This window comes from Chlamydotis macqueenii, chromosome 2 (genome assembly GCF_036417535.1).
Source record: "Chlamydotis macqueenii isolate bChlMac1 chromosome 2, bChlMac1.mat, whole genome shotgun sequence".
In the NCBI taxonomy this organism is placed as follows: domain Eukaryota; kingdom Metazoa; phylum Chordata; class Aves; order Otidiformes; family Otididae; genus Chlamydotis; species Chlamydotis macqueenii.
In genome coordinates, this window is record NC_141557.1 from 78,756,801 (window position 1) to 78,781,975 (window position 25,175).

The 25,175-nt window shown below is 36.9% G+C and overlaps 1 protein-coding gene across 2 annotated transcripts in view; it reads left to right on the plus strand.

Annotated features, from left to right (window-relative positions):
• CDH9 (cadherin 9) overlaps nt 1-25,175 on the plus strand; it is a 98,619-nt gene that overhangs the window by 22,035 nt on the left and 51,409 nt on the right. The window contains exon 2 of one of the 2 annotated variants that reach the window (XM_086741958.1): nt 7,897-8,212. The exons of the other annotated variant lie outside the window; for it this stretch is intronic. Within the exon in view, the coding sequence (XP_086598084.1) occupies nt 7,982-8,212 (231 nt within the window). The 5' untranslated portion in view covers nt 7,897-7,981. The remainder of the gene's footprint in view (nt 1-7,896; nt 8,213-25,175) is intronic. 2 annotated transcript variants of the gene reach the window in all.

A 25,175-nucleotide genomic window follows, 5' to 3' on the forward strand; every position in this document is an offset into this window, starting at 1 on the left:
ACAGCACTAGTTGTTTTTTTAAATAAAAAGAGAGATGGTTCTTTTGACAAGATTGTTAAACTGTGAGTCTCCTTGCAGAATGCTGTGGCTCCTAGAATCTTACATGGTTTCAAAGCAAATGGAGAAAGTCATGACAAAGGGAATCTATTGGACATTACTAAACACCTAATATTTGGAGACTGAGAAAACATAAAGGAGAAAAATCATTATATGCTTCTCCATGCTTATACACTATCACAGATGTCTGCTTGTTGAAGACATCCTCAACCTGGACTATCAGGATACTAATAGAATAAGCAATACCATATGGCTTCTTAGTTCAAATTTGTTCAGCTTTTGCATTTGTCGTTCATTAATGAAGTCAAATGAGATGCAAGTGAAAGGCTTTTTTGGTTGTTTGGAGGGGCGTGGTGTTTTTTGTTGTTAAGGAATAGATTCAAACCTAGAAATAAGAAAAATGAAAGTTATTGTACTTTGTCTTTCTGAGATCTGTATTATTCCTGTAAGTGGTAGAATTACCACTTGTAGGTATCTTAGGGTGTTTGTTATGGAAATAAAGGCTGAAACCTCAGCTACATCAGACTCCACAGGTAACAAATAGCAAAAAAAAAAAATGTTATATCTATGCAGCATTTATGTGTACAAATTCCTATGCTTGCAAGAGGCCTGCTCAGCTCTGAGAATGAGATTTTTCTTGATTTTGTGATCCTCTTGAAGACAGTAGAAGAGCATAAAGGGGGTTGAGCTCTGATAAATGACAATGTTCAGCAGCTGCTCAGTTCCTTCAGGAAGGAAGTAGCAACAACGGGCTGTAATTACCAGTCCAAATATGCTAACTACCTTTAATTGGTCAGCAACGAAGTTTTTCGAGTCCAGATAAGTAAATGTATATTCCCTTGCAGGCAGTAATTAAGTCTACTTTTCACAATCCTTCTCTATAGGAACAAGATTTCTACCAACTCAGACATACATGAGAAGAAAAAAAAAAAAGAGGATAGGAGAGATTAATGTTTTTTAAAAATCTGATAAATACTAGCTTGAAGATATCTTTATTCTGAGAAATGCTGGCTTATAACAACCTCTTGGGCCTGTATATGAGACTTAGAAAGTTTAGCAAGCTCTCACCCTTGTACATGCTATGCTCAGGAGATGTAGAGGTAGGAGGCACCTGACATGGAATCTCAGACTGCTTCATTAGGACTTAGCTGTGTGATCAGATTGGACTGCTGCATAAAAAAGAAGCAAGAAAGAGGTATTTGATGAAAGCACATAGTCCCAGTTATCAGGAGAACTGGTAAGAATGTCCTGTCATTAACAGTGCTGCCATACATGAATCTTATCTGCTTCATGAAGAGAGAGCAATGAGAATCAATGCACCTAGAAAACAGGGGCCTATACCTTCAGATGCTGCTTTATTTTGTATTGGGCGGTTAGAGGGCTATGTTGTTTAAAAAAAAAAAAAACAAAACAACAAACACACACAAAAAAAACAAACCCAAAAAACCAAAAAATGAAAAAAAAAAATCACACACAAAAAATGTCTTAAATATTGCAGGGTATCAACATAAACGTACAGTGAACCAGTTTGTGAGTGATAGAACTTGAGAAAATCTTAAAGGGGAAGCAAAGAGAAGCATTTTGTTTTAAAGACAGCATTTCTTTTTCTTCCTGTCTCTGAAGGCTATTCTTTAAAAACCATGAATGTGATGAATGTGCTGCATTTGTAAATAAGGTGTGGTATAAAAACATATAATACAGCTTCATTATACGATACGAGTGAAATGTGTTCCCTGTGGAGAAAAATCGATACTAAAGATCAAAGGAGTATCTTCAAAAGGCCTTGCGTTAAGGGTTTACAAGTGTGGTATTTCCTAGTTCCCCTCATGTTGATGAAAAGCAGATCCTGTAAAAAGGTTCATTATTGGAGAAAAAGGGTGTTCTTTTTTTTTTTGTATGTGAAAATACACATTTAGCTTTTGTAATCCAGTGAGATGCTGCCTCAGGAGTAGATACTTTAAAAGTCTCTTTTTAGCTTCATTGAATACCATTGCTAACAACTGAGAAACCCTTATACAGGATGGACTGGAAGTGCTGCAGGCTTCGTTCACGAGCTGATGGAAGGATGGTTGGGGGAGTCCAGAAACAGTTTTATCTGCACCTCGGAAAAGACTTGCTCCAGAGAAGGGCAGATGGTGTTTTCACTGCCTACGGACAGTTGCTTTAAATCACAGCTGTGTCTCTGCACAAGTCTTTGCCAGTGGGAATTGTCCAAACACGAATCAACACATTCTTTTGCCAGATCCACCCACCTAGAGGACTGGCACTATTCATTGTGAGTGTGAGAGGGTGACTCAAGCCATGTTGAGTTGAATTTGGACTAGTTTCTCCAATGTACATGCTCAAGAGGCTGGCAACACTTTAAAATACATGCTAACTCTCTCTTATCACAGCAAGATAAATGTTTATTATAATGCATCTAAAAACCATAGATTCTTTTACGTAAAAACATTAATTCAACAGACATCCCCATAGAAATTGCTATTAGTTCACATTCTGTAAATCTTTATTTACACTCAGGTGACTCCTTGACTCATGTAGGTAAGGGAACTTGCACTAGTGTCCCAGAAATAAAGAACTGCCTTTAGTTACTTCCTGGCAAAATTTTCAGCTTAGTTTCTCTGCACTGTATATACTGCTGAACAGATCAGCAGTCCAATGGGCAAAAAATGATTCAGAAAATCTGTTCTGAAAGGTTTACAGCTGGAGCTGCTGATTGGGAATTTTTTTTTTTTTTTTTTTCCTAGTATGGCCCATGTTTCTGTGCCTGAATGGGATCTGAGTACTGGTAGTCAAAGAATGGGCATTCATCAGTGAAAAATCTGTCCCTTCAGTTTTGAGGATCCCTCAAAAGCTACTTCAGCACTCATAGAAATGAATGAAAACCCCTTTGTTGGTTATCCAAGGTTCAGCACAGGACAGCCAAGATGATTCTGCCCGTATACTCTGAGGGAGACTTCACATGGAGTATGGTGTCCAGCTCTGGACACACATAAGAAGGACATGGACCTGGTGGAGTGGATCCAGAGGAGGACCATGAAGATGACGAGGGAGCTGGAGCACCTCTCCCATGAGGACAGGCTGAGAGAGTAGGGGCTGTTCAGCCTGGAGAAGGGAAGGCTCTGGGGAAACGTTATAGCAGCTTTCCAGTACCTAAACAGGTCTTATAAGAAGGATGGGGAAAAACTCTTCAGTAGGGCCTGTAGCAATAGGATGAGGGATAATGGTTTTAAAATAGAGGGAGGTAGATTCAGACTGGATGTAAGGAAGACATTTTTTCAATGAGGGTGGTGAAGCACTGGAACAGGTTGCCCAGAGAGGTGGTTGATACCCCATCCCTGGAAACGTTCAAGGCCAGGCTGGATGAGGCTCTGAGCAACCTGATCTAGTTGGGGATGTCCCTGCTTCTTGCAGGGGGGTTGGACTAGATGACCTTTAAAGATCCCTTCCAACCCAAACTATTCTATGATTCTATGGTTCTACTCTGCACGTTGGCTGTTCTCTTTTCATCCTTTCAGTGTTACCCCCAATCCCATCTTTACTTATAAACAAGGGAGAGGGAAGGAGAAAATTAGGAAGATGAAAACAAAAGGAGATTGCTTTTTGAAAGTCAGGCGTCAATAATACATCCACAGTTTATATTCATGTTTGTAAGATGACTGTACTCAAAGAATATTTGAGTGTTGCGGTCAGAGGGAAGCATGTGTATAGATAGCTGGGCTATCATTAATTAGTTAGGGGAGTAGTAAAAGTGAACCTACAGTGGCACAGATCTAGCCTCTAGCTAAGGCGTGGTATTATCCATGGCAGTGTGCAGTTTGTAGCACAGCCTTTTGTTGCTACAGCTTCACTGTTCTTAGTATTCAGGCTTGGTAGATTAAAGCTACATTCAGATACTTTGTTTTCAGAAGAAACGCAGCCAAAGTCAATGAGATAATTTCCATGCATGCAGGTAACACAAGATTTATACTTTCTATATCCTCTTAAAATGCATATTTTATTTTTACAGATTTTTTTTATCATCCTGAAAAACAGTTGCATCCTTTCTATTTAAAGATTAGTGAGCACAATACGAAGCACTGCCGCTGCAGTTAACTGCTATTTTTAGCTATACACTATCACTACGGCCTTTTTCGTTTAGAACAGAATTTTACTTCACTATTAACAAATGAAACAAACTAACGTGGGATATATTTTCAAGTTGTCAAAGGTTAGCCTTTCTTCATGTCATGCTTGTGAGTGACTGTGCTGCACTAATTAGAAACATTGCCATGGCAATTGCTATAGAAACATTTAAATTGGCATCATTGCTAACAAATCTCTGCTATTGATCCCAGCAGGGATTATTTCACACTACACCTGAAGAATCTAAATAGAATATTTTACTTTCAAAAGGACATTAAAAGATACATTTTTCTAGTTGCTAATATGCTCAGGAGAATAATGTTTTTCATACAGAGATAATTCGTTTACCTGGAACTGTCACAGGATTTGATATCAGAGTCCTTACTGCAGGGAGAGACTATAATTATTCCAGGCTACCACCATAGATCTCTCAAACCATTAAAAAAAAAAAAAAAATTGCCTCCACTCAGATCCTCTGATTTGCAAAGTGGGGAAAGAATCCAGAATTCTCCATAATTTGGGGCATTAAAATGTTTACTACATGAACACCTCATCTTAAAATAAGTTTCCAGTGCAACTAGGAAGAAAACCATTTTCAATTGTTTGACAAGAACAGTAAGTTGACTGTTGTACTGAGTAAATGATGGAAACAGAAGTGAAAGGAGAGATTGTGTATATAATTTTGATCAGTTACTTAGAACAAAACCAATTAAAACTCTCTGATTTTAGACTTAAGATCTTTTCTCCTTTTAGAAGAAATAAATTAGATGTTACCATAATGTTCCATAGAACTGATTCAGAGTAATAACTGTCTCTTTACACCTACTACATCCAACTATTTTAAAAATAAAAAGTGGGAAATCATGAGCTATATCTTTTCCTTTCCCTTCCCTTCCCTCCCCTTTTCCCCTTCCCTTTCCCCCTTCCCTTTCTCCTTCTCCTTCTCCTTTTTCCTTTTTCCTTTTCTTTTCCTTTCATTCAAAAAACTGAGTCTTATCCTTCCTGACATGGAGGATATTGCCTTTCCTCTCAGTAGTAGTGAAGTCCTTCTGTTAATCAGCAAGGAATTCAGTAGAGGGCAGCACCACACAGAAAACCACACATTTCAAACAATCTCAGATTAAGTTCTGCCCTGGCTGGGATGAAATATGGGAACTCAGATTCCTTTGAGAAAAAAAAAAAAAAAACACAACTCTTTTAAAAAATTGGTGTTTGCACAGAAATAATTTCTTATAGCAGGCTCAGAGCATCTGGACACAGTGCATTGAGTCCCTTGAACAGCTGCTCTTACTTTACAGAATCCTTTGTTTCATCTTTAAAATATACCCTACTAAATGCAATTACTGACCCACTTGAACAGATGACTATGAGACAAGATGCATAAGCCAATGATCACCTTGAAATATTTAATTAAGTATAAAGAAAAGAGTAGCATAAGCTGCTTATACATTTGAATAGATGTGGCAAGTAGTGCTTGGATGGAAAATAATGAGAGCAATTTCAGGAAACTAAAAATGTGTAGTTCCGAAAAATCAAAAGTGAAGTATTTGAGAGTTGAAATTTCATTTCCATTTTAAATTATCATAAAAGTGAGCATGCAATCACATATCTCCAAATGGGCAAATGAAAATATATTGATGTCTCCTATTCTTCTGCCTGTTTCAAAAAAGATTGAAATAAACCAGACTAAATTATCTGAATGTTAGATTTGTCTAAGTTTTGAAATTTTAAACTGTTTGACATTTTTTAATAACTTATTTTTCACAGTAGTCTTCCAAGGCTTTGTAAAATGTATTTTTAGGATTGTTAGCAGTTGCATAGGTTCACTATATTTTAAAATTTCACCAAATACATGTATAGTTTTCAGGGCTTTTTGTATATTTGTTTTGTGCTTTGTTTTTTGTTTCTGTTTTTTTTTTTATGTAGAAGAGCTGACATGTTCTAAAAAATTAGATAGATAAATCAGTCATGAACTTAAATGTATAAAACCATAACATCTGTTGGAATAATTAGGTAGCAACACATCACCAATACAAGCAAATCTAGAATTTATCAATATGAGTATTTTAACATATTATAATTCAGAATGTGTAGAAGATGAATGCTTGAACTACGGTCCAACAAAAAGTGCTGGAATACAGCTGTGAAAGAGCACGATTTGAGCACACATCAAGTAAGAGTATCTCAAGAAGACATAAGAGATTTCAAAGCCATTGGACAAACCTGATAATCTGCCTTTTGAATAGAATATTTTCAAAAGTAGTTCCTGTTGCTGTTTACTTTCATTCTACAATACCTTAACCAGAATCTAAATTAACAAAAGAGGAGGCTCTGCTATCTGTCTCAGATGGTGCAGTGGGCTAGAGTTGAGGATCTGGATGACCATGTCTTATGCTTGACATTGATAGTTTTATTCAGTGGCAAAAACTACTTCAGTCTATATTACACAAGGACATGGAGAAAAGATTCACTGAAGAGTGTTTTTTTTCTTTTTTTTCTTTTAATCCATATCCAGTAAGTTTCAATCGCAAGGCAATATCATCATGTACTGTCCTAGTTTTGGCTGGGATAGTTAATTTTCTTCCTAGTAGCTAGTACAGTGCTGTGTTTCAGATTTAACATGAGAATAATGTAGACATACTGATGTTTTAGTTGTTGCTAAGCAGTGTTTACATGAAGTCAAGGACCTTTCAGCTCCTCATGCCCTGCCAGTGAGAGGGCTGGAGGTGCCCAAGAAGCCAGGAGGGGGCATAGCCAGGACAGCTGACTCAAACTGGGTCACCAGACTGTATGATGTCATGCTCACCATATAAACTGGAGGGAGTTGCTTAGGGGGGAATCACTGCTCAGGGCTGTGCAAATGAAGAGTGCTGCCAGATAAAGAGCATGGGTTAAAAAAAAAAATTGTTTTGATTAAATGTTGTTTACAAACTCCTACATGAAACCTCAGTGCCAGCTTCAGAAAAATGATAGTAACAATAAGATTCTATATAATGAAAATTTCAGTTCATTCAGGAAGAAAAAATATAAAATACATTCCAAACACAGAATTCTGTCCCAAATGTAGGATTTTGTTAACCCCAGCAAGATTCCTATGAACTGAAACTTTTAGTGTTTTTTCTTTCTTGAACAAGAAATCTGTTGAAGGCATCAATAATACTTAAAATTCCATTTTATATTGTGAGTTCCTCTGTGTAGGAACGGATACTCTGGACAATTGAGAGCTAGCAAAGGGGAAGAAGGGGTTGTATTAATCATGAAGTAACAGAAAATTCAGATTTGCGGGCAGTTTTGAACAGATAAGATAGGATAGAATCAGGCTGAGCTGGGACAGGTTAGGCTGGAAGTATTCTTAATATTTGGACTGTCTCATTGTGTCAGGATGCTGCTGGTAGATAAAGTTTTCAGATGAAGAAGTATTTTGCTCAGACTGTGTTTTAAATTAATGTCGATATACAGTGTGATAGAGTACAATAGAAGAAGATGAAGGAGACATTAAAGAACTTGATTTAAAACTCTCTGAGTAACTGTTGCATATAAGTGTCTCAATAAAATGTTCACACATACAATTGGTCTTTATTTTTAGTTATATGTAATTTCCATGGGTTACTGTTGTGATCACTAGGGTATTGGTATTCGTTTCCCTAAAGCCATGGCCTTAGGGAAAAAAAAAAAAAATTACAACTTACTCAAGTACTTTTCTCCATCCTCTAGGTCCTATTTACAAGACGAATATAATATTTGAAAATTTTGTTCTGGTGAATTATTAGAAGAGTGAAGGCAAACAGCATCTCTCTAAATGATGGGGACTTACTCCTTCTTGAGAATTTTGCTTTGGAGCTATATGTTTCATGTGATTCATATGATGCCATCCCAAAAAAGGACTAACAAGCACTCACGCAGTGAAAGGATAACAGGATTGTCAGAGAATGGTGGAAAAACACTGCACCGCACTAAGCGTGGTTGGATGTGGAATCAATTTTTCTTGCTGGAGGAGTACACGGGTCCAGATACTCAATATGTGGGCAAGGTAAGCCTTGTGTTTGAGGGATTCTTTAGAGATAATGCATCTGACACTCTTGGTATTTTCCCTCCTTCTCCACAGTTATTTTTCTTTTCGTACAGCCGTAGTCTCAATTTCTCATTTAGGTCAAACAAAACACATCATAGACCACCTGAGGCTTCCATGGTTGTTCAAAGTTGTGGGAGAAATGAAGTAGTTTAGTGAAAAGAAAAAAAAAGGAAGCTGCTCAGGCAAAAATGTTCCAATTTCTTATTATGTATGCCCATGCAAGTTTTATCACTCAATCATTTCAAGTTTTCAACTGTTAAATATTAGATAAGGGGATAGAGAATTTATGCCTTCATTCATCGACCTCATTATATTTGCTGTATAGTGGGATGTGTACTTCCTTAAGTGACAAATACAATTCCATTTATTAATAATAAAATTGCTGTTTATGCATGATTCTAAGTATGGACAAAGTGTTGGGGAGAAAAAAAATCTAGGTTCTGTCATTTCTGCAATAAACTGAAATCTTTACTTAATGGCTTGAGAGACTTTCCATTCTTTGAGATCTATCTACATCAGCTATTGCTGACAACAGCACCTGTGAATTCCAGCTGTCTGCAGTCCTACCTTTTGGGATAACACACAAGTCAAAAACTTCCAGATTTTTAGCCCTTTCTGGTGTCTCACCCTTCACGGATCTGCCTTGTGGTTTGGTATAATGAAACAACCTAGGTAGAGACCTGGAATACACACAGCAACCACCCAGAATGATTTCTAAATTGAGGAAAAGCTTATATTAATATCTTCAGTTAATAAATGTCCATTCCAGCTTCTGTCATTCATTCACAATGCTGTCAGTAGCTCAGATATCAGGTAGTTCTCTCACTTTCTGGTGCCTAACTAGCAAATGGATCAAGACAGCAGTTGGATCTGAGATAATTCACTTCATACAACTCAGATAAAATGTTGAGATTTTTCACATTTCACTGCAAAATACTGTACAGAGATCCTGAGGGAGAGGTTAGCATTACTCATTCTCTAAATAGATGGGAATTAGCCCAAATATTATCCCATGTTCCAAAGAGATGGACTTGGATTGAAGTGACAAAATCTGTAACGTTGCATTAACTTCAGAACAGTTTATGACATGACAAAATGGCCATAGATCTGTCTGTGGTATAAAACCACAGTAAATCCATTTGAGATAGTTCAAATTATCCTAGGTACATGTGACATACAGCACCAAAAGGGAAATGCTACAAGAAGTCGACTAAGAAATTTCTTTTTTAAAAAAAACCAAAACTAATAACTCTTTTGACCAATATTATTCTGAGAAAGGCTTAAATCTCAGGTTTAGTATTCTCCTGCTAAAAGTGATGGTAATTAGCAAACTGGTATGTGTGAAGAGAGAGCACTTTTATTCTAACCCATGGGGACTAGTTCACAGCTAGTATTCTTATCCGGTCTCTCTTTAAAATGGATATGCACAGGGAGATGGATTACTGGGGTAGAATAACAAATGTTTTATTAGAAATTAAATAAGCTGAATTAATAAACTTTATTAGGAAAAAAAAAAACCTTCTAAGGGATGGTAGCCTTAATAACAAAATTTAGTTTTCCCCCTCCCTAGTTCAATTTTCAAACATTTGTAATCTGTTAGGTCATTGTTTGTGTTTTGTTAGTGATGCTACTTTGTTGATGCTTTATTTTATTATGAGTACATTCTGTTATTGGCAGTGGAGTAGGATCATTCAGTCTGACATAAAGCGATAAAATTTATTTACTAAGACGGATGGGTACATGGGATGGAGAGCTATTCTCTGACATCCACACACCTCTCACTCCACCACTTCATCCCCCAGCAGCAGAGGCCCAGGTGTACTGGATACTTGCTTTGACCGCTGGACTGGCAAAGTCCTGGCTGGCAGTTTAGCCCCTATGAGGACACTTCTGCCTCCAGCTCAGACTCCACTTGGTGTTAGATGCCCCAGGAGGGAGAAGTTTCTCCCTGACATCTGAAGTGTTATAATTTAAGTAGCACTTTTAAAAATTAGATTGTTGGTAGCCAATGGCCTCGCTAACCAAGTAGCCCCAGGACAATCTCTTTCGCCATATCTAAGGCCAAATAGCAGTTGTTACTGGGGTTACTCCCTCCCTCTAGTCTCCTTCCCAAATATCTTCAAGAATGGAAAGCCGTTAACAGCTCCATCATCTCTGATTTTTTGTTTCTTTCCTGCACACATCAGACTAATCTAAGCAACTAGGGCTTGCAGATGCAATCATGGTCTCATTTATGAGAGTGGTGCTTGTGGTAGGGCTTCACTCTGTGACAAGAAGCGACTAAAACAGAGGTTTCTTGTACTTTTAAAGTAGATGAAAATCTCAGCTCCAGGCAAATATGGCAAATGGCTCCCAGACTGCTAACTGGGCTAACATGGTGTTAATGGACTCTGAACAGCTAGAAGAGACCGTATATTCCCAAATACAGTTAGATAGCTTTTAGACAAAGGCAGTGGTAGTGATGATAGGTGACATAAAATGGAGAGCAGTAAATGCATCTAATGCACTTAGCAGAAAGAGAAAATATTGTTCGATAGGCAGAGGAAGTTAGCATTCAACAACTGCAAAAAAGCTTGATGGCTAGAACAACTGTAGTAAGAAAACTACTCAAAGAACAGACATAAATCACCAGCCACTGTTCAGGGACATGACATATATGCAGAACAATTGCCTTGTGAATGTGACGGGAGTCAAGGTAAATCCAGACAACCTACAGTATATCCATCACACATCTTTCTTTCATTCTCCCAAATCAGAGGACCCATCTCATATACTGATGCATGCATAAAAAATAAGTGCATGGAAAGTCTTTAAATTTCTTAGGTCCTGTTACTCATACCTGCAACAATGCAAGAACTCCTTATGGCATCCATCAATTTCTTATCTTTTTAAATTATATTCAGGAAATGCTTCGAGAAACCAGTGGCTCCATCACGCTAGTTGTTGTATAAAAAATGCATAAGGAGGTAAACTTTACTCTGGAGAGTTTGCAACTGAGCTATTCAGACAGACACAGGGAGAGTAAGCAGTATCACAGAGTCTTGTTTAAAAATTTAGTCAAGAAAAAAAACATAGAAATTATCACGTTCTTTTAAGATACCTGTTGCCTAGTGTGAATGTTGAATATCTCAATGAGACAATTAGTGTGAGGAATTTTAAGAGGATATAGTGAGGAGAACTGTAAAACTCATTCTGCCTATTAAGACTTCACAAAAAAAAAAAAAGACAAAGAAAAAATTAGTTACAATATAACATTCAAAGTTAAATGTATATGAGAAGCTTCTTAGTAAAGGGTAAATTAAAAAAAAAAAACACTTTTTTTTTTAGTATGAAGGGATTGAGAAAATAAAACACCTGACTATCTATCATACTGTGGTATTCCTTGGTTTCTGGGATCTCTTTTTCTTCTACTAGGGAGGGGCCATAGATCCAATTTCTCAGCTGCTACTAACTTTAAGCCCCATGTAGAACCTAAGAAATGGAATCTAAAACACTAGCATTAAATAAAAAAAAAAGTCTACAAAATTTAATCTCTTCCTAAATGAACAATCCAAACAGATAACAATAATAAAAGAAGACATGCAATTTAGGAAGTATTAAATATTCATAGGGATGATGTTCGTTAATTGAAGAAAACTAATAAAATGCAAAGAAAGCCCTAACCAAGTAGCCCTTTAAGGATAATCAGTTCTGCTTTCCAAAGCTAATACTGATTTTATGTGCCTCCATTTCTAAATAACTTATCTGTTACCTACTTCAGTTGTGCAAAATGTCAAGTATCACACCTCTTTAACTTCAGTCCTTGTGAAATAACCCTGGGCAGGAAGAAATAGGCTTAATCAAAATCATCAGCCATTTTGGAAAACCCAGTCCTTTATGCTTTGCAACAATATACTTAAGTCATTCCAAAAATCACATGATTCTCCCTCCTTTTAAGTAACTCAGTTACATTTTTTACATGAAAGTTAGTCTCTCTCTACATCAGACAGACACTTTGCTAATCAAAGGCTGCTAATCTTGATGGGCAGATAATGTATGAAGTTCCCTGCAATGTATCTTAGATCAATCATAAACTGTACAATCAAATACCTGTCATATCCCAGAATTTAAAAACAATAAACAAACAACAACATTTTTATACACTGCCTGCTGCAACTTTTCTTTTTCATATTAAGAGGGGAAATAAAAAAATCAAATAAAAAACAACTAACACTGCTCAAAATTAGCTGCTCCATGGGTAACCTCCTGTTTAATAAATTCCATAAAAAGAAATGAACTAGGCTTTGCCTGTCATAGCACCACTTAAACTGGATGCAAACTGAGGAAAAATCTCTATTCTACTCCCAGTTAACCAATGAGTTTTATACTTATTCAAAAATATAAAGTGAAAAGAAAAATATTCAGATGGTGGGGTTTTTTTTGGGAGGAGGTAGTGTTTTGTTTAGTTTTTAGGGGGTGACAACGTATGTTCAAATGAAATAATTTATTTATTGTAGTCTGCACTTAGAACTACTCAGACATCTACAAGTGAGGTTGCCTACCATGGCAGTCTGCCTTATAAGAAAAGAGACAAGATGAAAAGAACTTCATGTAACAATTCAAGAAGTCTCACCTGGATTACCTACCTCACCAGACGTGCTGATATTTTATATAAAGCTTCACTTAATTGCCCCATTATACTGTATATTTGGGGTTTTTTTAATTTTTTTTTTCTTTTTTAATGAATTGGATAGTATTTCCTTGTAAATACAGACCAAAACCGTACTAATGCCTGAAAATATTATTTCACATCACTTTGCTGGCTGCCTTTGGTACATCACGAAAGTCCATAGTAGGCTCCCTCTCAATACATGAAGCAGTGGAGAAGTCAGAAAATGAGATCAATGAAGCCCTTACTCCATTAGCTTTATCCCGGCTCATCCATGTCCTCTCAACTACATTGCCGAGGCCTTTGCCGTTCTCAGCCTCTGCTTTGAGCAGTTTGTGAGGAAGAAGCCTACGGTCCACAGAGCTGGCTCTTGACAACACTGCAATGCCAAACTCTGCAGTAACCTTAGTTTCTCCATCCTGAAACACAATGTTCTCACTTGCTGAAGAAAAAAAAAAGATTATTAATTACCTAATATAGTTTTATTTATGTATTTAATTTTATCTTAATCTTTATAGATTATGTGAGATAACTTATTTTTTCACTTGTGCCTTTAATCAATTTATGCAATTAAACTATAGGGATTTCTTTACAGCATTTATTATTTTCCCTCCACAGACTCACCAATTCTTAGGATGTGAGAGAACACATAGGTACACTCTCCTTTCAGTCTTTCAAGTGTGCCCTCTACTTTGTTATAGATGCATCCTGCTTGCCACTTTTGAAAAACTGTTGCATTTAGTACAGCATCTAAACACTACCAAAACCAGCATGTTTCTTTGCCATCTTTAGGTTTAGCAGTATAAGTTTCAAAAAATCCAACAGAATCACAAACAAACACTTGTTGCTGACATACAATAATTTAGAAATGTAATTCAACTGGAGGAATATTTCATCACACCCTTAACAGGTACCATCTAGCATGCAGTATAACCCAAACCCATCTTTTAAAACACAGATTTTAAAGAAGATTTAATAATGTATTTTAATTAGAATCTCTGTTCTTAAAGTAAAATCAGTATTTTAAGATTAAATAAAAGAAGAAAAATTATTGGGATCTCCTGGGTCTCCTCCTTTTGTGTTTACTTTCCTCTCTCAGACCCTAAGTTTTTCCTTATCTTTGAATGAATACTGCAGAAACAATGGTGTACCAAAACAGAAAGGAAAAAAGTCATAAGGACAGAAAAGATCAAAGAAAAAGAGTCTGACAAATATTTTAAAAAATAAGTAATGGAAAACCTATTTGATTTTAAAACTAAAAAATTAATAAATTATCTCCACTAAGATTTCAATCTTCAGTAATCACATTGTTTCAGCAAACATTTGATCTAGTTTCAAGCAGCCATTACTCTAGACAAATGGATCCCAAACATAGGCAAAACAAGAAACAAATACTACCATAACAAGTCCCTCTCCAGATACATGCATAACTTCACAAATACCAATGAACAGCTATAGCTTCACTTGTTTAAAAATTACTTTTTTTTTTTTTTTTTCTGAAGGCTTCCAGTGTAATCTTTATTGAAAAATTACTGGAAGTAAAATCTATTTTCATAAAAAAATAGTAAAAAATAGAGTTTTAAATAAAATTTGATTGCTACTTTTTAAAAGAAGGCTGGAGGGGCAGGCAAGAAAATGGTGAAAGACAAATATTACATCTTCCAAAACCAATAAGACTGTTTTTTGGAGAATGGACAGTTGCTCATCTCTGACAACCAAACTGAAATTTCAAAAATAATGAAGAGATATTATGACATCATGCATAACCCAAATGTAAACAATTTAAATCTGACATATTCTGAAAGTTAGAATGCACTGATAGGCCTAAGCTAGAATTTTACAATCAAATTTGGACATGATATTTTACAAAATAAAGAATCATTTCTGAAAACAACCACAATGATCAGAGACTTCAAATACATGCATAACAACAGTGAGTTGGTATTGTTTACTACAGATAGAGCAGCTGTCATGAGATTTGACAGCTTCTGTTTCTTCAACTGTATAAGAGACTACTAAAAATAAATAATCTCAAGTTCTTGTCATGTCCAGGACAAGAAGTTGGGTTCATATTGTCATAAGGTTGATTTACATTCCACATCAGGAAAAGGTTTTTGATGGTATATACAGTCAACACAGAGAAGTACTAGGTAGAGATCACTCAAAGACACAAGATTATTTTGATACTGGAGGCGATCTGACAAACTAAAAAACCACATGCCAGAAAGCCCACATTGAACCTTTCTGGAGGTAAGAGGATTGCAGAGATTATCTCTTTAGGTCCCCCTCTGTTCTGTTTTCAAGGATTCTATGTGTGTTTTTCAAGTTCAAATGCTAGATCAGCTAAACTGCTTGCGAAAAAACTGAAATGAAGAATAAACCCAAAGACATAAGAAATGAGGAAATCCTCAAGCTGTTTATTCCAAACTCTTCCCTATCCCCTTTCCTTCACTTTCCTCTTCCTCTCCCCTCTCCTCACCTGAGGCAGAACAACCAGTATGCAACGATTTTAAAGTTAAAAAGAACAAGCAGAAAGCTTCCAAATATGTGGCTTTATAGGGGCTTTGTGCTTAATGGGAAAAGGAGAATTTGCAAGATAGTTTTTGAGAGTTTATCAAGGCTAAGTGACAGCTTCATCCACAGCATAAATACAGCCATCTGAAAAATTATTCAGCTTCTTTTAAAGCTAAAGTCAATGCAAGACAATTCAATGAAGGCAAAACAATAATAATTCCCAGATTCTTTTCCTTCTCTCCCTCCATGCTTCTCCTCTCAGGTGTGGAAAAATACGCCCACCCGATACCCAGCAAAGGCTACTATACGTAATCTAGTTTATTTTTCATTTTCACTACAGTGCTTTCTCTTTCTTAGTCACAGCTCTCCTTCCCTGTGGATCTCCTAAGTGTGCTTAGAGCACCCATGGGGTGGGCTAGGATAAGAGTATCAGGGGTCTGGGGACCACACAATAGAGGTCCACCCTCTGGAGTTTGCTGGGATTGAGGGTGTAGAACAAGCAATGAAAATCAAGGCTTGAAATTTAAAAAAAAAAAAAAAAAAAAAAGAGAAAGTGGGCATGGAGAATGGAGTTTTGTCTCCAGTGCAACTTCCAGTTGCCATTTAAAAATCCCATTTTCATTTCAGTAAAACCTGACTTTTCTGAGCTCTAAAGCCTCTTGGTCTTGTCCTAAACAGATTTGCCTCAAATATCTGTCTGGCTCAGGAGCCAATAGGTAATTGCTGTTCATAGAATAGCCCTGGCTTCTTATTACAACTTCACAGGTTGGTATTTCTCAGCCTTGCAGTTTTAAGCCTCTGGGAAGAGACGATTAGACTAGTAGAAATCCACAGACCTATCATTATCTGTTATCAGGCAATCATTTGTTGTGCATGGAAAGATGGGAGGGTGAGGAAAATGTATTTCACAAGATACTTTTCATGATGTTGTGTATTTGTTACAGTGATTACATTATGGGAGCAACTCTGAAAAGAGGAAGTATTTTGAGTATATTGTGGTTTACTGGTACCTGCCAGTCTGGTGATAAAGAGAGTGCAAAACCCATCAGAGCAAGTCAATATGTGACTACTTAGAAAGGGCAATTTGACTGCATCAGAGGGTGGTGTTGCACATCTTGTCTGTCAGAGAAAGGTTTGAGAATAGTCATCTTGAAGACAAACAGAGGAGCTGTCAACAAGCAACTGTCAAGAACAACAAGGTTTTTTTCTTCCTGTATGTGTCTGATACATCAAATCTTGTCCATCACAGGAATCATCACATATTTCATGCTTCTAGAAACTGAAAAGCATGTTAGTCTAGACAACGCAATCAGTCAATTTAACACTATGCTGGATATCAACCTAAAAAAGAATGTGTGCTCTCTCTTATTAGTAACAGAGATACAACCTATGGTCAAATCCTTGCTGTATGTATTGCTGTACAGCAGAAACACACTGGGCTGACTTCTACTAAACACACTGAGATAACTTCTGCTCTCTTTTATACCAATCAATGGTTAAGAAACTCTACTGAAATCTCTCTTTTCTGTTTTTACACAGCAGAGTGTAATAAAAAGAGTGAGAAATCTTTCCAGCCTCCATTAACATTTCAGAAGTTATAAATTCCTCCTTGTTTTGCTTTGCATTTCAGGGATAAACATACCCATTTCAGATGGAAGCCATCATACTATTTTTGTCAAATTTTGAGTGTGAGGAAAAGACAAACAGGTTGATAATATTAAATGAATTTTAGCCTTAAGTAAAGATAAATTGTTTTAATGTATTCTCCATTTCCACAGAGGGAACCTAAGGAGAAATTACATAAATTCTCCTCTAAGTTTCAGAACTCTTAACAAAATCTCAAAGAGGCCTTTGAAATTGTTGTTACAGCTACAAGAACAAAGTTTTAGCCTAAATCTTGCCATAAAAATAATTGGTGATGCTGGAAATACTTAATATGTACATATTTGATTTCTTTTCACATCTGCAAAATGTAATTTCCCACATTTATCTTAATGAAGCTTTCCCTTGAACATGTCTATATATTAAATGTTCCCACACAATATTACAAAAAAACAAATAAACAAACTGTGGAATATAATGGAAACTCTCATGAATCAGTCATATGATTGAAAGCAGGGCTTGGAAGTATTGGGTTGAATAACATAACAGGGCACACTATGAAAAGGAGTTAAAAACAAACTAAATATTTAATAGCTACCTACCTGATGAACAGTGCTTGAATGCTTGAATTTGTGATATAAGTGATTGCTTTAACTTTTCCTAACACATACAAATGCCAAACACAGAAGTATTAAGTGGGATATTGTTATACTTCTACTAATGTAGTCATTAAATGCATTTACCTAACTTAAAATTTGTGATTGTTGTCACCACCTGTAGCCATTTTTGCCCCTTGAAATTTTAGTAGTTCCTACATATCTCTGATTAAGAGCTGAAATAGATTTAGTTTCTAGACATAAAGAATAAATTTAGTTGTTATAAAAAGTTTTGATTTACAATATCTACGCAGCTTAAGTGGAATTCACAGTGTTATATCATACTGTTAAAAAATGTTGCAACTATTGGTGCAAGCTTTAAAAATGGTGCTTTTCTGATAGTTTAGCCTTACAGGGATTGTGTAAGTAAGCATATTCTTTTTTTTTAATAAACATTTGTGATGAATAAACACTGTCAAATACCAGGAAGTAACAGAGCATTAAATGTTCAAACATAACTGGGTCAGCTAACTGACTGATAGGATTGAATTAACAAATGAAAAATAAAATACAGAAAGTATGTGCTTACCTTGTCTTTTTACCACTGCAGCATTTGCATTTAAAGTGATGAGGATAAAGATCCTTTAAATCATTTTTTTAAAAAAAAAAAAAAAGAAAACTTACTATATGCTCTGTATAACATAAGTGACTAAAATAAATATTCAATCACATATATTTAATTTTAAACCTGTATTAATTAGATATAAACAATTATTGTGGACAGTAAAATGAAGTTACAGAGGAATCTGGCATACAAAGTATTTCTGGATATATTGCTGCTGAAGTTAATGTAAGCGAGGTTGCTGCAAAAAAAGCAAAATAAATCATTGAAGTTACTTTTAACTGTCTCTCTAAGTTTCACAGAACACGAAAATACATTCATCTCCGCATAGGCTAGTAATCATGAAGTGGAAGAGGTCACAGTCTGACTTCCACTCATTCCATAGGAAAGATTGAGAATCATACACAGAAAAGCATGAAGTGAAGGGCAAAATATGAATCTATCCTAGAAGAAATTCTTAAGTCCTTCAAAAATACTGTGAATGGAGGGAAACAGGAATGATCCATTCTGTTTTCACTCTATTAGAGGTACTACAATTAATTGTCTTTGCACTTCAAATGTCTAAATCTTGTCTAACTTCAAAGTGTGTAAAAGAAAAAACAAAAAAAACCAATAGTTTAAAATAATTTTGTGCTTCTAGAAGGCTATGAGAATATATACATTTTTTCTCTTCAGGATAAAGAAAAGATTTATTTTGATCTCTTTGATGAGGACAAAAGAGAAAAGGATAAATAAAATCTTATAATTGTGATGCTATGATTATTAATGAAAATTTCCACTTCTGTAAGTACCATTCAATGAGGTATATTAAAGTATTTTATATTACATGAACAGTACCTATGATGAAGCAGATAATGACATAATATCTGTTCTTCTAAGGAGAAAATTGCAGCAGAATTGCTAAAACAGTTATTTGAGGTCACAGAGCCAGTCAGTGACAACAGTTAGATGCATAATTGAGTACCCACTGCACAGGGACAAATTCAGCATAATTGCAAGGCATATCTGTTTGAAGAGAAGATCAAGGCAGAAAGGTCAGCACACAAGAAGAGTGAAAACTATTTGAAAAACGAGCACTCCTGATCCCTCATTTGATTATTAGAAAAATCTCAAGTTCTATCTTAAAACCTACCTCCACATGGTCAACAAAATCACAGTCAACATTTTACTCCATATGAAGTCATAGACAATTAGCAAAACAATAAATTTTACTTTGTGTGCTGTGTGCTGCTCCAAAGTACATGGTAACTCTTTAGACAAAAATGGATTTCAGCAAAGGATGCAGTCAGCATTGAAGTCTCCAGTTCCCAAAACTCTTCTTTTTTTCATAATGTTAATACAAAATTAGCATTTATACATTCAAATTTTTATCTGCTTTAACCACATGCAAAGTCTTTGACTATCCATGCTGTTAAAAAAAAACAACAAACCAACATTAATTTAACTCATCCTTCACGCATCTCCTGCTGGGCTTATTTTTCATTAATGTTTGCTCTGAGAATCTTAAAAAAAAATCAACCAAACAAACAAACTCCTTCTAAATAACTCCTGTATTGTCTGATATCTCCATATTAATCTCATTTCATCTGACCGGCTTGCAGATTCAACTATTATACTAAACATACTCTCAACGAAGCAACACTGTTGGTCTGTAGAACTTCATGCTTGCTTTGGGTCTTATGCTCTGGTTTCTCTAGGCACTACTCTTTCACAGAGTTTTCATCTGAAGACCCAGGCAGCCTTATCTTGGCTCTCCTCTAAGCCACAGTCTTCATGCTCAATCAGACAGGTACAATCAGCCTGTGGTTTATGCGGAACCTACAGCCCATCTTGGGCCCTCTCCAAATGGCATTACACTTACAAGGCTCCGTTGTGCCAGGAAAATGATTAAATTGTTTTGATAACTATTCCAGTTATGACCTTGTCTCTGCCATCATTACAGTAATGACCTTCCAAAGATGGTATTTTGAAACAAGATTTAAAAGAACCATACAAGTAGGTAATGCAAATTTCAATAAATACAAAATCAGTGACAAATAAGAAAAAGCAAAGAAAATTACCCTAAATATTTATTTCCTAGCTACTAGTTTTCAGCATATTCTTCTTGAAACAATAGCTTCACTTAGAAAGTTACATTAATCATAACACGAATTTAAGGCTTGGTGCTTATTTTGTCTCCTCCTGATTTCAAATCTTATGCTTTGATATACCTACCTTTGAGAATGTGCTTCTCAGATTTTACCAAGAGCTGAGCATGCACCTATGTGTCTTGGAGCAGCCATGGGGCAGGGGAATTGAACTCAGACCAAGGAAGGCATGAGATGGATGACTCTACAGCATAGTTTCACTGAGTACCCTTTGAATGGTACGAAAGTTTACACTTCCCATACAATCTGCAGAACAGAGAAACAGTATAATATTTTAAATTCATTTCAGTCTGTATTTTTCTTTTTTGTTTGGTTAACTTTGCCAATAAATAACCGATAGCAAAGGATGTTAGCGATGCTTTAAGTCAATCAATGACCTACCTTCCACTACTATTCATTTGGAGGTTTAATTTTAGATAAACATTAAATCTATTTAAAGATTCACCCTTTAACAAATACATTCTGAAATACGTATTGAAGAATGAACAAATCTAGTCTTTTGAGGTGTGTATAGTGGCCACAAAGTATTTAGCTTACCAGTTTGCAAAGTAGGATCTTATATAAAACAACTCTTCTAAAACTGTTATTTGAAACTTTATGGTAGAAATCATTGTGACTCAATAAGAGTGGAACTCAAAATCAATACTTTAGGTTTGAAATGCATTCATTTAAAAGCAAATATGTTTTAAAGATAGTAAATACCTTAAAATACTTTGAATATTTCTGGAAACAACATACAGTTGAACAGCTTAGGAAAAATGCACATTGTGGGATCCACTTGAGTCAGCAGGCCTATAGTCTGGTTTCGCTTGTTGGGTGACAAAAATCTGGAAGCCTGTTTACATATTTTAGGCCAAAAAAAGACTCATATGGCCTCACATTTTGACATCTTACTTTATTACTCTTGCATTATGCTATATGGCTGTCGTAGTTCAGCCCCGATCGGACCAGACTACGCAGTCTCTCTCTCACTCCCCCCACCTTCCGAGAGAACAGGGAGAGAAAATATAAGGAAAAACAGCTCGAGGTTTGAGATAAGGACAGGGAGAAATCCTTAAAGTTACCGTCACAGGCAAAACAGACTCGACTTGGGGAAAACTATTCATTTATTACTACAAACAGCAAGATAATGAGACAGAGATAACCTCCTCCCACCCCTCCCTCTTCCCAAGCTTAACATTATCTCTACTACCTTCCCCTCCCGAGCGGCACAGGGGGGAAGAGGGAATAGGGGTTGTGGTCAGTTCATCACATGTTGTTTCACACCGCTGCTTCATGGTTGGGGAAAGAACTCCTCGCATTCCTCCCCTGCTCCGTTGTGGGGTCCCACCCCTACACCACAGTCCTTCCTGAAACTGCTCCGGCGTGGGTCATCTCTTCCACGGGTGCAGTCTCTCCAGAACGGCTGTCCCAGCGGGCCCTCCACGGGCCACAGCTGCCTTCAGGCATCCACCTCCCCTGGTACGGGGTCCTTCACAGGCTCCAAGGGGATCTCTGCTCCTCCGTGGACCTCCATGGGCTGCAGGGGGACAACCTGCTCCACCATGGTTGTCACCACAGGCTGCAGGGGAATCTTGGAGCCGCATTACTCCTCCCCCTCCTTCTTCACTGACCTTGGCGACTGCAGCTGTTCCTCACAACAGGCTGGTAGATGTCTCTCAGGATCTTTTTTTACATCTTATTCACTTCTCATCTCCTTTCCACTTCTTGCAGCCGGGCTGGACTGAGTCGGGCCCAGTCGACTGCCTGGCGAGACTCGGCCTGCGCCTCCCCCTCTGCGCCTCTGCCCCTGCTCAGCTTCTTCACATCTTCTCTTTTTTTTTTCTTTTCTGTTTTCCCCTTCTTAAATACGTTATCGCAGAGGCGTTATCACAGAACATTCTGCTACCAATCGGCTCAGCCTTGGCCAGCAGCGGGTCCGCCCTAGGCCTGGCCAAGTCCCCTGAACAAAGGGGAGCGACTTCTAGCAGTTTCCTACAGAAGCTACCACCTTAGGCCCCCCCTCACTAACAAAACCACGACAATGGCTTTCTGAAAAACATTGTCTAGATGTGTACATATGTAGAAGTATATATAAATATATGTATATATACACATAAAATTGTGATTAAAGTATAAAATACTCCTGTTATTGATGTATTCTTCATATTATTGTGAATAATCCACAACTGGAAACAGTATAACATTGGTCAGTTCAGTATAACTTCAGTCAATGCAGTAGTTGTCCAAAATTAGGGCAATGGGTAACATATACTACAACATAGCATATAGGGCAGAGGAGATGTAGAAGATATGCAAGGGAAGGAGGCACTTGAGAAAACAGCTCTGATTTCCAGGACTTCCCTCTAGACATGGGGAGATCTACATGGAGGAAATGAATCTGCTGGTATTGTTTGTATCAGCAGAACCAAAAGACTACTAAGAATTCTGCTGAACACTTCCTGAATGAGAACTACATTTACCCTTGCCTACTAAGTCAAAATCAGCACCTGCAGCTGATATCAGCAGTGTTTTTCACAATATCATTCTCTAGAGAATTCATAACAATAGACAGCTGAACACAAGAACCAGATGCTGGAAAACAGAAGATAAGAAAAGTAAATGTCATTTACCTCGTTTAATATACAGTCACTTAGGTTACCATCATACATAGAGTTTGGTCATTTAATTAAGAACTTTGTGCTGATGTCACAAATTCAAGTAAGGTAAATACATTGTCATTTAGCACATGCATAAAACTTTTGATCAAACACACATAAATAGAAAACTAGCCATGTAGATACTGCTACTACAATCCACACTGAAGAACTACCACAGTTAAGATATTTTAAGAAGTTTTAATTAGTTAAAATGCTAATGAAGTAGAATATTGGTTGAGCTGCTGGTGGTGCTACATCCTAGCTACTGTAAATCTCACAAAGGTCTGAAGTCATGCAATGGGGGAACTAATAAATAGCCTACCTGTCACTAGCACTTAACATATGGTTATGAGATATTAGGGTTGACTAGGGTACTCTAAGCTCTTCATTTAGGTACACTTCTTGTATTTTTGCTATGAATGAGTTCATTTTGTTTTAGCTAATACTCATCCATCCTTCTTCACAAATACTGTCTTCTTTCCTGCCTCTATATGTATGTCGTAGTTCAGCCCTGATCAGGACCAGACTATAATCTTCTTTATGTGGAATAAGCTTAGCGTAATAATTACAGTCAAATTTCCTGGGGTCAAATCAATTTGTGCTTTAATACATACTGGGCAGACTTGGAAAACTCAAACTTTTTCTGTACCACAGCTTCAGAATAAATAGCACAGCACAATCAGCATATATGAATAGAAATTTGATGTAAATAGGCATATGGCTTTGTAAAAGTAACTTACATATGAGCTTGCGCTTTCCTGTGTTTTGTACATTTCTTCCCTCAGCCTGGGACCTTCATCTAGAAACTGTGATTAAAAAATATTTGAGGAATTCTAGAAATACAGAAACATTCTCATTTCTGAAACAGTCACTTTGGACACACTTGAATATCTTATGCTTCCCTGCTCCTTCCCATTGCTTGCTATTTATAGAATCATAGATTCATAGACAGTTTGAGTTGAACGGGACCTTTAAAGTTCAGTCTAGTCCAGCCTCCCTGCAAGAAGCAGGGACATCTTCAACTAGACCACATTGCTCAGAGCCTCATCCTGACCACATCCTCAGAGCCACCACCTCTCTGGGCAACCCATTCCAGTGCTTCACTACTCTCATTGTAAAAAATGTTTTCCTTATATCTGGTGTGAATCTACTTCCCTCTATTTTAAAATCATTACCCCTTATCCTATCATAACAGGTGCTGCTAAACAGTTTCTCCTTGTCTTTCTTGTAAGGTTCCTTTAGGTACTGGAAGGCTGCTATACGACCTCCCCAGAGCCTTCTCCTCTTCAGGCTGAACAGCCCCGACTCTCTCAGTCTTTCTTCATATGAGAGGTGCTCCAGCTCTCTGATCATTTCTGTAGCCCTCCTATGGACTCACTCCAACAGGTCCATGCCCTTTTTATGTTGGAGGTTCCAGAGCTGGACGCAGTACTCCAGGTGGGGATCTCGGGAGAGAGGAATAGAGGGGGACAATCACCTCCCTTGACCTGCTGGCCACACTTTTGATGCAGCTCAGTATGCAGCTGGCTTTCTGGGCTGCAAGCGCACATTGCTGGCTCATGTTGAGCTTCTTATCCAGCAACACTCCCAAGTCCTTCTCCTCAGGGCTGCTCCGTTTTACATCTGAAGTGTAAATTGCATGTGAGATATAAAAAGAACAGAGACATATTCCAACAGCTGCATTATGGTTTAGCATAACTTTAAATAGGAATGCATTGGGTATAAAAAGACAATACCAATGCAACTCTTGGTTCAATTTTCATTTTCACAGGAGGGAAAAAAAACCCCCAACTTCGTCTTTTACTGCTTTCAAGTTTCCTCTACTGACTTGTGATAGCCTCAAATCAAAATAACTAGCAATATTTACACTTTACATTTTTACTGTTATGCCTCAAACAACTGGAAGAAAAAAAACAAAAACAAAAACAAACCAGCAAGCAAACCCTAATATCCTCCTTTAAGAAAGACCTTTGAATTACACACATTGAATCAAAACCCTATTCCAGCCAAAATTAACAAACAGTGTGTAATAGGCTACTGCTCCAAAAATCTGAAATACAAATACAGACATACTCAAACTTACCATCAGCAATTTCAATGTTTTGTGTAGATAGAAATGCAATCTAACTTTACTGGTGAAGGTGGAAAGAAAT